The following is a 14,207-nucleotide window of genomic DNA, read 5'->3' as shown; positions in this document are numbered from 1 at the left end:
GAGATGTCATATTGTTGGTCAGTAGAAATAACCAGTGTCATTTACCTTGAAACTAGGAGATGTCATATTGTTGGTCAGTAGAAATAACCAGTGTCATTTACCTTGAAACTAGGAGATGTCATATTGTTAGTCAGTAGAAATTAACCAGTGTCACTTACCTTGAAACTAGGAGATGTCATATTGTTAGTCAGTAGAAATAACCGGTGTCATTTACCTTGAAACTAGGAGATGTCATATTGTTAGTCAGTAGAAATAAGCAGGAACTGTTGTCATACTTGACTTTTGTTGATCTTCCATAACTTGCATCCTGACTTTTAACAATAAACGAATCCTATGCTTTTGTTCAAGAGGGGATTGGGTATGACTTGTGATTAGTATACTGGATTGTCTCAAAATCCCAATCTTACTTTGGGCCCAATTAGAGTAGCCCAAGAGTTAGTGGGAGATTTTGTTGACTTACTAAATTCTCTATAGCTTATCAGTTCAAAACCAGAAAAGGCTAGTGCAGATAGTCTTAATGTAGCTTTGTGTAAATAGTTAAAACAAACTTGTCCATGGTGTGAGAAGAAAATATGTATAATATTTAACTTTTTTTAATGCAGGATTATTTTATTTTATTTGGTAGCTGCATTTGTATTAAAGCTTTGTACCTGTTTTTATAAAAATCACCTACGGATATTACTCATACTAGCAAATAGAATAATCATCTTTTTTTTAAAAAAAAACATGCCACTGTGAAATTATTAAGATACATTTCTTCTGTTTGCAGATTCTTCTAGAATTATCTGATGGAGAGCTAGAAACTGGTCTTGGAATAAGCAATCCTATGCATCGAAGGAAACTTAGACTTGCTATTGAAGAACACAGAGATTCTGCTTTATGGCAAGTGTTTAGTGTACAATTTTCTAAGTGGATAGCATTTAGATTGTTTATTTTAATATTAGTAACACTTTAAACCTGTTGCCGAATTCTGTACCAATTCTGATATAAAGCTGTACACACGCATGCATGCACACACACACACACGTACATATTCCTACCCTGCCAAAATTTATATTTGTTTCCCCCTAGTTCTACCATTCTCACCATTAAGTATGAAAACGATTATGCATCAAATATTTCTTCTGTATCAGTGTAACAATCTTAAACACCCTCTAACTTTTCTTTTGTTTTTTTTTCAAGAGAAAATTTCAGAGATCTTAGCCTTTCCTCATATGACATCCCCCCCCCCTCCATCCCAGGCACCATTCTGAACCCTTTCCAACAATTCAATGTCTTTCTTAAGGAAAGGAGCCCAATACTGAATACAATACCTCCAAATGGAGCCTAATTAGTGACCTACACAATAAAATTATAACCTCTTTTGACTTGTATTCAATATTTCTGTAAATACAACCTAAAATTCTATTTGCTCTACCACTGTTGCTCAATAGAAATTGCTCATTACAATTAAATCCACTACTATTAGCCCTAATAGTAGTGTTTCTAACTTCCTGAAAGTTATTGTTAGGTGATGTATCCCTTGCATGTAAAATCTTGATTTCCCTTTGAAATCCTGCTGCCATTTCCCACATTTCTCTTTATCTGTTGCCTCTAGTTTAATTATGATAGCCTCTAACTTCTCCCTCAACCTGCAAACGTATACATACAAATTGCACATCTTCACTACTAGCTTCCTTAAAAATATATATACCAGTCCTGAGTTTCCAAATAAAACCCACTCATTGCACCCATCACACCTAACAAGTTAACTCCTACATTAGTCTTAACCATTATAATTGTAACCTGGAAACAAATACACATAAAGGACTCGTAAGCAGTTAGTAACTGTAACTTAATGTTCAATTTATCATTAGTACAATGTATTATTACAGAAAATACAAAGTAAAGCAAGTAAGTTGCACAACACAGAAATATTGTTCCAAATGATATGTGTTATGGCTCACAATTCAGCCAAGTTGTTTGGTTGCTCTATGACTTTCTCAGTTCCATATAAGCCGTACAAAACTTTGTTGCAATCTCATTAGGGCTTTGTATAGGCCAGACTACAATTGCTAGTGTTCCATCAGGCTTCATACTTTCCTATTATCAGTTCACTACATTTGCTGCATGCTTAGGATTGTTATCTTTTTGGAAGATGAATCCCTGCCCAATGGGTTTTGTTCCTGAGGGAATGTCAATGATGAATAAGAATGTGCTTGGACTTGTCAACAGTTAGGGTGCCATCAGTTTTGTGTAATTTCCAACATCATTGGTTAAGATGCAGCCCACACATGTAATGCTTCACTGTTAATGCTGTATGTTGATTGTGATAGTACTCTCCTCCCTGCATTTGGACAAACTATTGTTGATTATATCCAAAGAATTAAAATTTTTATTTGTCTGTAAAGAGTACTGTCCTTTAGCTTTGTTCATTCCATTGTTTGTAGTCTGATGCCAATATCAGTCTTCTGGTTATATCTTTTAAGCAGTTGTTTTTGCACAATTAGATCTGTTCAAGCCACTTCATGCTAAAGTGTATCTTACTGTTCTGGAGGTAACATTCACACCTGTTCTTAGGTCCATTGCCTCGGTAAGATCTCTCTCTCTATTTCAATATCCTGTCTGAAGTCAAGAACATACATTGAGTTACTTAACATCACTTATGGAGGGCTCTGCTTTTTATTTTAACTGCTTCTATTATCTACAATACTAATTTCACATACCTTCTTCAGTGCTTCCACACAACTCCTGCTGAAACATAAAATTTCACCTCTGTCTATAACATGGAGTAGCCTCCACTTGCCAAAACTCTGATTTTTATTCAATTATCATGTGACATTTCTGTCTGCGAGCCGTGGGTGCATTTACCACACTATTACTGGGAATAGTATGGCTATCTGTACTTTTATAGTTATGTTGATGTAGAACTGTCTGATGGTTGGATGACAACCAGTCACTGTGTAAACTGTCAACACACAGCTTTTGCCTGGTGTAGTTCACTTTTGTACAGTTGAAGGAGAGAAATCTCATAATATTTGTGTTTTATACCTATTTTATTAATTGTTTCCATAATTATTTCCGGTACTGGATATATAGTTTCAACCAGAACCTGGAGTTTAGCCTTGATTACATTAATTTCAAACAAATGAAAAGACTTCTTTACAATTACTATATTCTCTCAATTTGAGTTTGATTCCAACATCCATATTTGCAATGTTTAGCTTTAAGAGAATATTAAAGTTTCTTATATTGGTGGTAAGGAGAAAAAAAAAAGATATATAATAATTTTCTTTTCTCCAGTTTGAACCCTAAGATAAACCTCCTGTCCCACATGTGGGTGGTAGATGAATGGTTACCAAGTTTAGGTTTAACAGCATACAGTGAGGCATTTAATCACCAACTTGTGGATGGTCGAATGCTTGATACACTTACAAAGAAAGACCTCGAAAAACATCTGAACATTACTCGGAAATTCCACCAACTTAGCATTATGCACGCCATTCACTTGCTTCGTATAGTCAAGTTTGATAAGCAGGTACATGTTACTCATTTCATCAATTACTCTCTGTTATTACCTTTAATGAGTTGTTCCTAAAACAACAAGATTTTGTTTTCTTGCTGAAATTGAATAATTATTTTGTAAATTTTCTTTAGAAGTTTCAATATAAATGTATTGTTTGAGCCTAATGATAACTTTATATTCTATGATTATTTATACCACTATTAATCTGCGTTCTACATAGTTAAGCACTAGTTTCATATAGCAGAATAGATAATTTTAATGTTTTTAACTTCTATTTATTAATGCATCTTTCAACCTTATTTACAGCACTTTTAAATATGATATATTTTTAGTAAAAATGTATAGAAATAAAAAGATTTATTATTATAAATGATTTGATTTGATTCAATTATGAACAAGCTCATTAACTTCATAGATACTGACCCAACGAAGGTCACGTTGTGAGCATATGGACCTTGATCCTCTGGTGTGGACAAATGAGAGATTTATCAAATGGGTGAAAAGTATAGACCTAGAGGTAAACCTTGCCTTTTAAAATATTTTGTCTAACTATTACATTGATGCTGTTTCTATGTTAAAATCAAATTGTGTCTTCAGAATAGTAGTGGAGACAAAGTGCCCATTTCAGCTAAATTGGTTATTCACGCTCTGGGGAAAGAGGTTTCATAACATCTTAACAACATTTATCTATGAATCTCAATTATTATGACAGGACTGCATTATTTTTATAACTTTTTAGACTAAATGGAATAGCTGAAAAATCGACAACAATCTATTTTAGAAAACAAGTGACAAATGTAAGTACAATTAAGCCTGCTACTGCAGTCATTGCATGGACAGCATGCTTTTTACCTGTTTCACAAAAGTGACAAGTTAGCCCTGAAACTGACTGCATTGGATAAGCAGATGATTGGCACTTAGCTTATACTGAAAAGTTGGTAGTTTATAAACACATGGTATTTGATAATTATTGGCTTGAATTATTAGCTGTAGTAAACCAGATCCATTGTATTTGTTAGCTGTAGTGAACCGGATCCATTGTGTTTGTTAGCTGTAGTGAACCAGATTGTTGTGTGTTAGCTGTAGTGAATCAGATTGTTGTGTGTTAGCTGTAGTGAACCAGATTGTTGTGTGTTAGCTGTAGTGAACCAGATTGTTGTGTGTTAGCTGTTGTGAACCAGATTGTTGTGTGTTAGCTGTTGTGAACCAGATTGTCGTGTGTTAGCTGTTGTGAACCAGATTGTCGTGTGTTAGCTGCTGTGAACCAGATTGTCGTGTGTTAGCTGCTGTGAACCAGATTGTCGTGTGTTAGCTGCTGTGAACCAGATTGTGCTGCTGTGTTTTGTTAGCTGCTGTGAACCAGATTGTTGTGTGTTTGTTAGCTGCTGTGAACCAGATTGTTGTGTTTGTTAGCTGCTGTGAACCAGACTATTGTGTTTGTTCGCTGTTGTGAACCAGATCATCGTGTTTGTTAGCTGTTGTAAACAAGATCCATCCTGTATGTTAGTTGTAGTAAATAATGCCTGTTGTGTGGTTTTGTATCTAAATGCACAAGTTCTTTAAATACTGTTAGGATATGATTGAGTATCTATGTATAGATGCATATTTTTGGATATTTTGTGAAAAACAGTAGCAAACAAATAAATAACTGTAATGCTACAAGTCTCTCATGAATTGTAACTGAGCTCATGTAGCAAAGATTCTGTAAATCTAGTTTTACTTCTAAATTGATACAGGAATATGCAGAAAATCTTCAAGGCAGTGGTGTCCATGGTGCTTTAGTTGTGTTGGAGCCATCATTTACTGCTGACACCATGGCTACAGCTCTAGGCATTCCAGGCTCGAAAAACATCATACGGAGACATTTGACAACGGAACTAGATAACTTAATACAACCAGCAAGGTGAGTGTTTTAGTAGTTAAATAAGAAGATTCGTCCTGATTAGCTGACAGAAAATGAAAGATCATGACATAAGTACACGAGACTGTTTATTATTCTAATAAAGGTTTGTAGATTAGGGAATAAAAATGAGACCATTATTAATTCTTTTGTAGAAAACTTGCAACTTGCTTTTACAAATGAATGGAGACTTGTGGGTAGCATATTTAATTTAATTACATTGTTATACTTCTAGTGTAGCATATAACTGGGTAGTTAAAGTATTATATGTGATGCTGTTATTTTTGTGGATTAATCTGGGGGTTATTGAAGTAGTACATCTCGTAATTTTACATGTTTAAATGCTGCTTGGAAATATTGGAGTATCTAGGTATAACTATTTTTTTAATGGTTCTAAAAAATATAAATCTGTAACTCTAAGTCTTATGAATTGTAACTGAGCACATATGATTATTATTGGAAGATAATGGAGCAGTGTTTCTTGGGCAGATTTGCCAAATAGCCTCTGCATCTGGGCTTTGCTTGTCACAACCCCATTATCTTTACAAGAATAAAAAAAACATGGCAACTTTATTTATTTAAATAAAATGTCAACTCAGTGCAGACAGCTTGGAGTTGTGACCCACCATCTGAGAAACACTGTAATAGAGTATTACACCCAGTATTGTTACATTGTGTTAACTTTCTTGTTGATTATTATTAGAAGGTAACAGAATTTTATACCCAGTATTGTTACATTGTGTTAACTTTCTTGTTGATTATTATTAGAAGGTAACAGAATATTATACTCAGTATTGTTTCATTGTGTTAAATTTCTTGTTGATTATTATTAGAAGGTAACAGAATATTATACCCAGTATTGTTACATTGTGTTAAATTTCTTGTGGATTATCACTGAAAGGTAAAGTATTATGTCTAGTATCAATACAGTGTTTTAAATTTCATGATTATGACTTGAACATAATGAATTTTGACTAGTAGGTAATATAACTGGAATTCTTAGATTGTGTTATATTTCTTGAAGATTATGAATGGGAGGTTTCATGAACTGTATGATATATGGGTAACGATATGTTTTGTACACATAAGTAATGTTATGTATTCTGTAGAATGTCCTTAGAAGCTGAAGTGGTCTTTTATTCACGGAAAAACCAAAAAAAGAACACTGGGTCCTCTTCAAGCATTGGCACGAGCTCACTAGGTCAAAGTTTTATGAGATCTTACTCCAGAGGAACATTAGATAAACCTGATAAACGACGTACAAACACGAGGGTAAGAAATGTTTTAACTTACATCAATTGTGATAGTTAACAAACCAAAAAAAGAACACTGGGTCCTCTTCAAGCATTGGCACGAGCTCACTAGGTCAAAGTTTTATGAGATCTTATTCCAGAGGAACATTAGATAAACCTGATAAACGACGTACAAACATGAGGGTAAGAAATGTTTTAACTTACATCAATTGTGATAGTTAACAAACCAAAAAAAGAACACTGGGTCCTCCTCAAGCATTGGCACGAGCTCACTATGTCAAAGTTTTATGAGATCTTACTCCAGAGGAACATTAGATAAACCTGATAAATGACGTACAAACATTAGGGTAAGAAGTGTTTTAACTTACATCAATTGTGATAGTTAACAAACCAAAAAAAAGAACACTGGGTCCTCCTCAAGCATTGGCACGAGCTCACTATGTCAAAGTTTTATGAGATCTTACTCCAGAGGAACATTAGATAAACCTGATAAACGACGTACAAACATGAGGGTAAGAAATGTTTTAACTTACATCAATTGTGATAGTTAACAAACAACGCCTATATATATGTACATATAGATTAATACTGTTTGAAGAAGATTTGTTTTAAGTTGTCACTGATGGCTACCTCACAGAACTAATAATACTTCAATAAATTTCATGTCCAAAAATTAATGATAATAACTTTTTATAAGATGTTTTTGTTTTATTATAAGCTTACCAAGAAACTAACTTAAAATACTAAATTATTTATGCTTAATTAGAACACTGGATAATACAGGGTGTCCCAAATGTCTGGACTTGTAGGGAAAATAGAATTATATTCTTAAAGTGAAATAAGCACATTTCTAATGTCAGCTGTACATATTTCAGGAAAGAAAATACCTTGATGGTATAGTGTACCAAGAATTAATATTTGTATGTCTGTTAGTGGCATGCAATTTGAATAATAAATAAATGAAGAATAAATTGTGTACTTTTTTTCCTATGGGTCCAGATTTCTGGGACACCCTGTACATGTACATATTAATAAGTCATGGCAGTTTGTAACAGGTCTTTCCCTATTATGTAAGTGGATCATACAAAGCTCTATAAAAAGCTCTTTTATATATATTTTATCTGTTATGTTTCCCATTGATTCTTTAGTTCTCTGCTCTTTTGTGTATGTGTGTATAAAGATTATACTCAAAATATATACTCAAAAGTCCTCAATGTAAAAACAAATATTATTCTCTTCTGTACAAGAAAGGTTTTTGGAAACTGAATCATTAGCCTAACTATTTATTTTTTGTGTTTTTTTTTGGTTTTTTTTTCAATCTGTTGTTAACTCTCTGACCTAATCTTTTTATGACAGTTTTCAACTTGGAAAAGCTCGCAGGTAAGTTGCAATTAAAAAAAGAAACTGCCACCTTTTTAGCTTGAATGTTAGTATGTACTCTCAGATTAACCATAATGTACCTTATATTGGCCGGTTGAATTGTTTTTTTTTGGAATTCCTAAACTTAAGCTCATTATTACTTACACTTTCTTATAATTTTTATAATCGATAGGAATTACTACTATAAACCAAACAAACTTTGAATAGTGTTAGTTTTAAAATCAAAAACTTTACTTTTGTTATAATCTGATTTGTCATGATCATTATTACAACTATTTAAAAATCACTGGCCCAAAATTTTCATTTGGATAATAAAGTTTTTAACTTCGATGTTCACGTCTTCATATTGTTTGGAATACTACATTTTAAATTAAGTTTTAATGTGTACATAACGTAAAAGTATTAGTTTCATAAGAAGGGAATTATAAATTTCTGTATTTCTTTCCATACTTGTAGCACATATTAGTAAATATTGTTTCTGGGTTTGATAAGTATATTTTATTATTTTATGCAATATTTTCATTGTAATAAGGATGGGAAAGAAAATAGTGGCCATTTTGCTACAAAAAATTTAGTTTGAACAGTATTGATGACTCATTATTTAATTTCTGTAGTACATATTTGTGTGTAGAAGACATATTAATACTAGAAATAAATGACCTTGTAACACCAAAATCTTTTTTGTATGTAATTAGACACCCAACGTTTCGCTTTACAGCTTCTTCAGGAGTATTCACTAAAACACGCACCAAAACTGACAGAACAAAGCTTCAAATGGTTTTAATAAATTATTTATATAGTTGAAATAATTGAAAATAGTGATTAGTTGATTATTTTAAGGAGTCATGACAGTAATCAATTAAACTGAACAAATTTGAATTAATAAAAATAATAGTGAAAAAACGTGATGATATTTTGATTGCTGGAGAGTTGAAATAATTGGAAAACACTCTTTTTGATTATTTTTGTAACATTAGATTTAATAGTAATTTTGATTAATCAATTATTTAATGAACTCTAATCGATTTAATCAGTGCTCAGCCAGCTCTAAATATTAATGTGCATTTCTATATAGAATATTAGAACTTCACTTCGTGTTAGCATTATGTTTTCTTCAATGGCCTAGGTATGTTAATTTATTTTAAAAGTGAAACTTTATTTTAATAATTTCTTTGTTTCCCCACAATCGCACATTTGTTGTATTTCAGCAGTTGTTGGAACTGATATTGGTTAAGTTCTATGCACTGTTTCTGCCAACTGATATTAGTCAAGTTCTATGCACTGTTTCAGCCAACTGATATTGGTCAAGTTCTATGCACTGTTTCAGCCATTTCATATATAATGCTTCTGCAAGTAAAACAAAAATTACAGAACAGAATATGCTATCTAATTATCACATATGATATGTTGCCTTCTTTAATAATGTGTTACAAAGAAAGTTCAGTAACCAAGAGATAGACAGGCCAGTTACTTAAGCTATACATACATTAGATCAGAGTAAAACCACCAATTGTTCAGTTTAGTTCTTGCCAATACTTTCTTTTTGTCATACTTCTATACTGCTATAAACGTTCTTCTAATAACATGAGTCAGAAAACTGGAAGTTTATAACAGTATTACACAAACCAATTTCTAGTGATACCAGTTTTCTGACTCATGGTTTGTGTAATACTGTTAGAACATTCTTCTAGTGACATCAGTTTTCTGACTCATGGTTTGTGTAATATTATTAGAACGTTCTTCTTAATGACATCTGTTTCTGAGTCCATGGTTTTTGTAATGGTTAGTGTTTTAAGCATTGCACATGGTTTTAATTTCTCACTCTGTTTCATCCAAACTAAATTACTTTTATTACCCCTGTAATGACCCAACATAGGTTCTTTAAGTATCAGTGTTTTTAGTGATTCTAGATTATACACTTACTGCTGCTACAGATTGAGTTCTCTGTTACACACTTACCTTTAGCGACACCAATTTCTGAATTTATTTTCATACTACTTCAGTTTCTTTTCCTCTGTTAATAATGCTTTCTGCTTCTTGCCTGTAGCTGAGTGTATCATAACAGAAGAAGTCCTTAGCACACCAGTAATATGAATGGTAATAGCTTTTTCACATTTTTTTGTTTTTTGCTAAATGCACTATTTCAAAGTAAAGTTAATGTAGAAGTTAATATATTAGGTATATATTGAGCATAGTTTAATTTGATGTATGTATGTCTTCATTTATACCAACACAAACGTTACATTTGTGTGTAATATAATTATTAAGTGTGATGCTTATAGTTAGTTTACAACCTCTCTAATATTTCATGAGTTTGTTATTTAATATATATATATTTTTTTTTAATAATAGTATGAAAAGAATTTGAAAGAAAGAATTAGCTTTGAGCTTATGTTGTAGAGATCACATTTTCTCTGATCATTAAAGGGATCCTTGACTCAAGTTCTGGGGCTAACATTGAAACAAAACCTTCATCAGTCACCAAGTTTCCAGTCTGTCTCGCAAACACCTAAAGAAGTTGAGGGTCACAGACGAGTAAGGTCACAAAGTGATATAGAAATGTTAAACATCGCTCCAGTCTGATCATTTAGGCATTTATTTTGAGACATTGGAGATTACTGCATCTAGGTGGATAAACCCTATTTCAGCCCAGTCAGATCAAGACTATTTTTATGTAGGTGTGTGTGTGTGTGTATGTGTTGCTACAGTAATATTGTTATACTGATTATTTTGCTTCAACACAGAGATAGATAAATGACAGTAATTGTCTGTAGGTATTGTGTGTGTGTGTGTGTGTATATATATTTATGTATAATGTAAAATGAAGAATTACCAAATATCCACAACAGCCTTGCTTTAGATAAATTTTGCGTATGTTCAACGTACAGCATGAGGCTCTTTTCAATTGTATCATTGTGCTGTAACTGAAACATTGTTGTCAATTAGAAATAATGTTCCAATATTTTTATCAATATGGTTTGAAGAAAAAGAAGTGTTGTGGTATTTGAAATGCGACACTTCATTGAGTGTTTTGTATTACTTTATTAGTATAAATATTAACCCTCGCTACGTCATTTACCTAACAAGGCAATAAAACAGTTTTTGATCAGATCAAAAATCATCAAGACATCCTAAACTAAAAAAATTCCAATATTAGTTTCTATAGCAATATCTAAAAAATGGCAAAAACCTTTTAATTTTTTTTTGATGGACTAAAAACATGGTACTTAAGTGTATAAATCATTGATTATTTAATAAATCTTGTTATTAATAAGAAAACTTTGTCGATCAAAGCTAATACCAAGAATTTACGTGATGATTAAAGAAAAGGAAGAGTTCATCTGGTCAGCTTATCATCATCTCAGTTAAAAGTTGTTTTACTGCACAGTGTGTAAGGTAGTACTAGTCTAACTTGCTGATGTGACTCTGGTTCTTGTGAACTGGTGTGTTTGAAAAATTTTTAAGATTATTCTCTTACGTTTTGTTTTCTGTTAGTGAATATTTGCAAAAAATGAAGGTTATGCTCAAAAATATTAATATGTCTGTGATGATATTTTACTGAACAATTCATTGTGAATTATGATGAATATGGATATTGCAGTTTGATTGGAATTTATTTATATATCCAATATGTTTGGGATATGGAAAATTAACTGACTCAAGACATTGTCTGTAAGTTGTTGTTCTTTTTTTTTTTACTTAAATAAAAAGTTAGGGAGCCAAAATAACCTTTCTAGAATTTTCTGTTTATTTAAGAATGTTCAAATTAGTACAATTTTCTTATATTTTTGGATATAATCTATGATCTAATAAAAGTTAAAGAACAAAATTAGAATAAAACTCGAATTAGCATTTAAAAAGAAAACTTTGATTGTTACTAGGAAGAACATCAAGAACATTCTCGTCAAGATTAAAAAAAAATATAAAAAAAATTCACATTATACCATGTAAAAGCTATCATGGTAACAAGCTTTCATTCCTCAAGAGTTCCCCAGCCCTGAGAATAGGATTAGGTGTGAACTTCTGTTTATATTAATTCTAAATTGGAGTGAACCCATTTTTTGTGCCTTACTATTTTACTTTCCACTTTTTCACGTGATAAATTTGAATGTCAAGATTATTCTTGATAGTATAAAACACGAGTTTAAATAGCCTTAGAAAAATTAGAAAAACAAATTATATGATAAATATTCAAATTTAGTAATTTTTAGAAATCCCTTGATAGACTTTCATTCGCATTCAAAATACGTATATTTGACATGATTTTTAGTTAGCATATGAATCAATATAACTTGTCAAACGTTACTTACTACAAGTTTGATGTTAGAATAGGAATTGTGCCTTTAAGTAGATAAATCTGGTACAACTTTCAGATGAAACTTTTCATTTATTTTTCAATATTGGTTTTTATGTTTTGATTTCTAAACTAAGAATGGCTAATTAGATAAAATCACGCAAACATATGAACTTTAGTATTAATTTCCTTTTTTGCCTATTGAGTTTAAGTGCTCCAAAATCATTTCAAAAACTTTTAACAAACATCAGTGAAACGGTAAAATAAATGGGATTGTTATACTTTAGTTTTTTCTTGTGTTAAAGACGGCATGAACTTTAAAGTACAGCTTTAGATTATAACAAGTTAAAAATGGTATAAACAGAATAGATTACACCACGTCAAAGATGTTTCTTTTTGCCACTTAAAAGTTACTAGAGATAAAATTTTTATTTAAATGTCTACCTCGAAACTCTAGCGGTGTGAAATGCAGATCCTATCATCGTGAAGCATGAATTATTGTATTTAATTAATAAATCTTTTAAGTAGAAATTAATATGAACCAATGTACCATAAACAAATGGCTAATACATGTTGTTAGACTAAATTATTATAAGTCCTTGCATAGTTTCAGTTCCTTTTTTAAAGTGTTATGTATTGCTCATTTACAGTACCCATCAGTTATGTTAGAGTTAATTAACTCTGAATCTTGTGATGCATAATCAAATTATATCGGTGAAACGTAACTTAGATAATTAGTTTTAGAGAAATTAATTTATTTACTTTTTGTTTTAAACGAGTTTAGTTGTTTTAGTTATTTTAAATTAGAATTTTAATCAACATATGATTTATTTTATCAATATTTCAATAGAGGGCGCCTATGGGTGATATTTTATTTTATGGTTGACAAGCTCAGGTATGTAACCGTAAATGTTTATTATTACTCGGTCGCAATTATCCTAATAAGTGTGTGTAATATTTATGGGTCCTTTTTAATTCACCATACATTACCCTAAATTAATTTAAGTGCGAGAATAATGTTATGACATTACTCTTTATTCATAATTCGATATTATACAAGAGTTTAATGATATATGTGTGTGCATGTGCGAGTTTCAGATTTTTTTTATGTTTCCACCAAAACTGAGAGGAAAATCTGTGACGTAGAGTCCAAATGCATTCCCTGATTGATCGTATCCTCTGCTGTGTAATGCCATTTCGCATTTTCAAGGCTCATCAGTACAGCTAGATTCAGCAAACCAAAGATATACAGAAAACAAGCAAAAGTACCCGTCCCCAGTGACGGGAAATTTTAAGTAAATCTATCAATTTAAATTATTTTATGGACTTTAAAAAAAAAAAGAGGTTAATTGTGTTGCATTCTTAGTTCCACTCAGAGCCAAAGCTCTGAGCTACTTATACCGCCCACTGCAAAATGTAATTTTTGAGCATTTCAGTCATGCTAAGAGCCACTCAACAACAACATACGGTAAATCTTCATCCAAAATAATAAAAAAAAACCTATATTATAGGGTTTTTGTCATTTTATATTAAGACTTATTGAACCTACGTGTTTTTCTGACATTATGAGAGTAAATCTACATATTTATTCATTACGTTACGTCACATTTTGAAATTTAGTGCAGAATATTTCTCCCAATGTTGAGCCTTGCCTGCGTGCGCAGCTTTTCAAACGCAGCGCAACAAGCGGCCGCCGTAAACGCGAGACAGACACCACGGTTCGCAATATGCATGATGCCTTAGGCTTCTGCTTCACATATTCTCTTTTCAGTTTTTACCTTTGGTGAAAAAGAAACCTAACATTATATTATAAACAGTTGGTTCACTGTATAACAATTATTCTAATATATATATATATATATATATATATATATA

General features: G+C 31.7%; 1 protein-coding gene across 5 annotated transcripts in view; it reads left to right on the top strand.

Moving 5' to 3' along the window:
• Positions 1-13,649, top strand: part of LOC106461704 (kazrin-like) — a 143,373-nt gene extending 129,724 nt beyond the window's left edge. For all 5 annotated transcript variants that reach the window (XM_022388729.1, XM_022388728.1, XM_022388727.1 and 2 more), the window contains exons 9-16: positions 770-882; positions 3,283-3,517; positions 3,921-4,022; positions 5,242-5,408; positions 6,515-6,677; positions 8,015-8,038; positions 10,086-10,135; positions 10,466-13,649. In XM_022388729.1, coding sequence (XP_022244437.1) covers positions 770-882; positions 3,283-3,517; positions 3,921-4,022; positions 5,242-5,408; positions 6,515-6,677; positions 8,015-8,038; positions 10,086-10,100 — 819 coding nt within the window. In that variant the 3' untranslated portion in view covers positions 10,101-10,135; positions 10,466-13,649. The remainder of the gene's footprint in view (positions 1-769; positions 883-3,282; positions 3,518-3,920; positions 4,023-5,241; positions 5,409-6,514; positions 6,678-8,014; positions 8,039-10,085; positions 10,136-10,465) is intronic.
• Positions 13,650-14,207: the final 558 nt, after the last annotated feature.

This window comes from Limulus polyphemus, unplaced genomic scaffold (assembly GCF_000517525.1).
Source record: "Limulus polyphemus unplaced genomic scaffold, Limulus_polyphemus-2.1.2 Scaffold1014, whole genome shotgun sequence".
NCBI lineage: Eukaryota > Metazoa > Arthropoda > Merostomata > Xiphosura > Limulidae > Limulus > Limulus polyphemus.
This window is presented reverse-complemented; position numbering and strand designations above follow the sequence as displayed.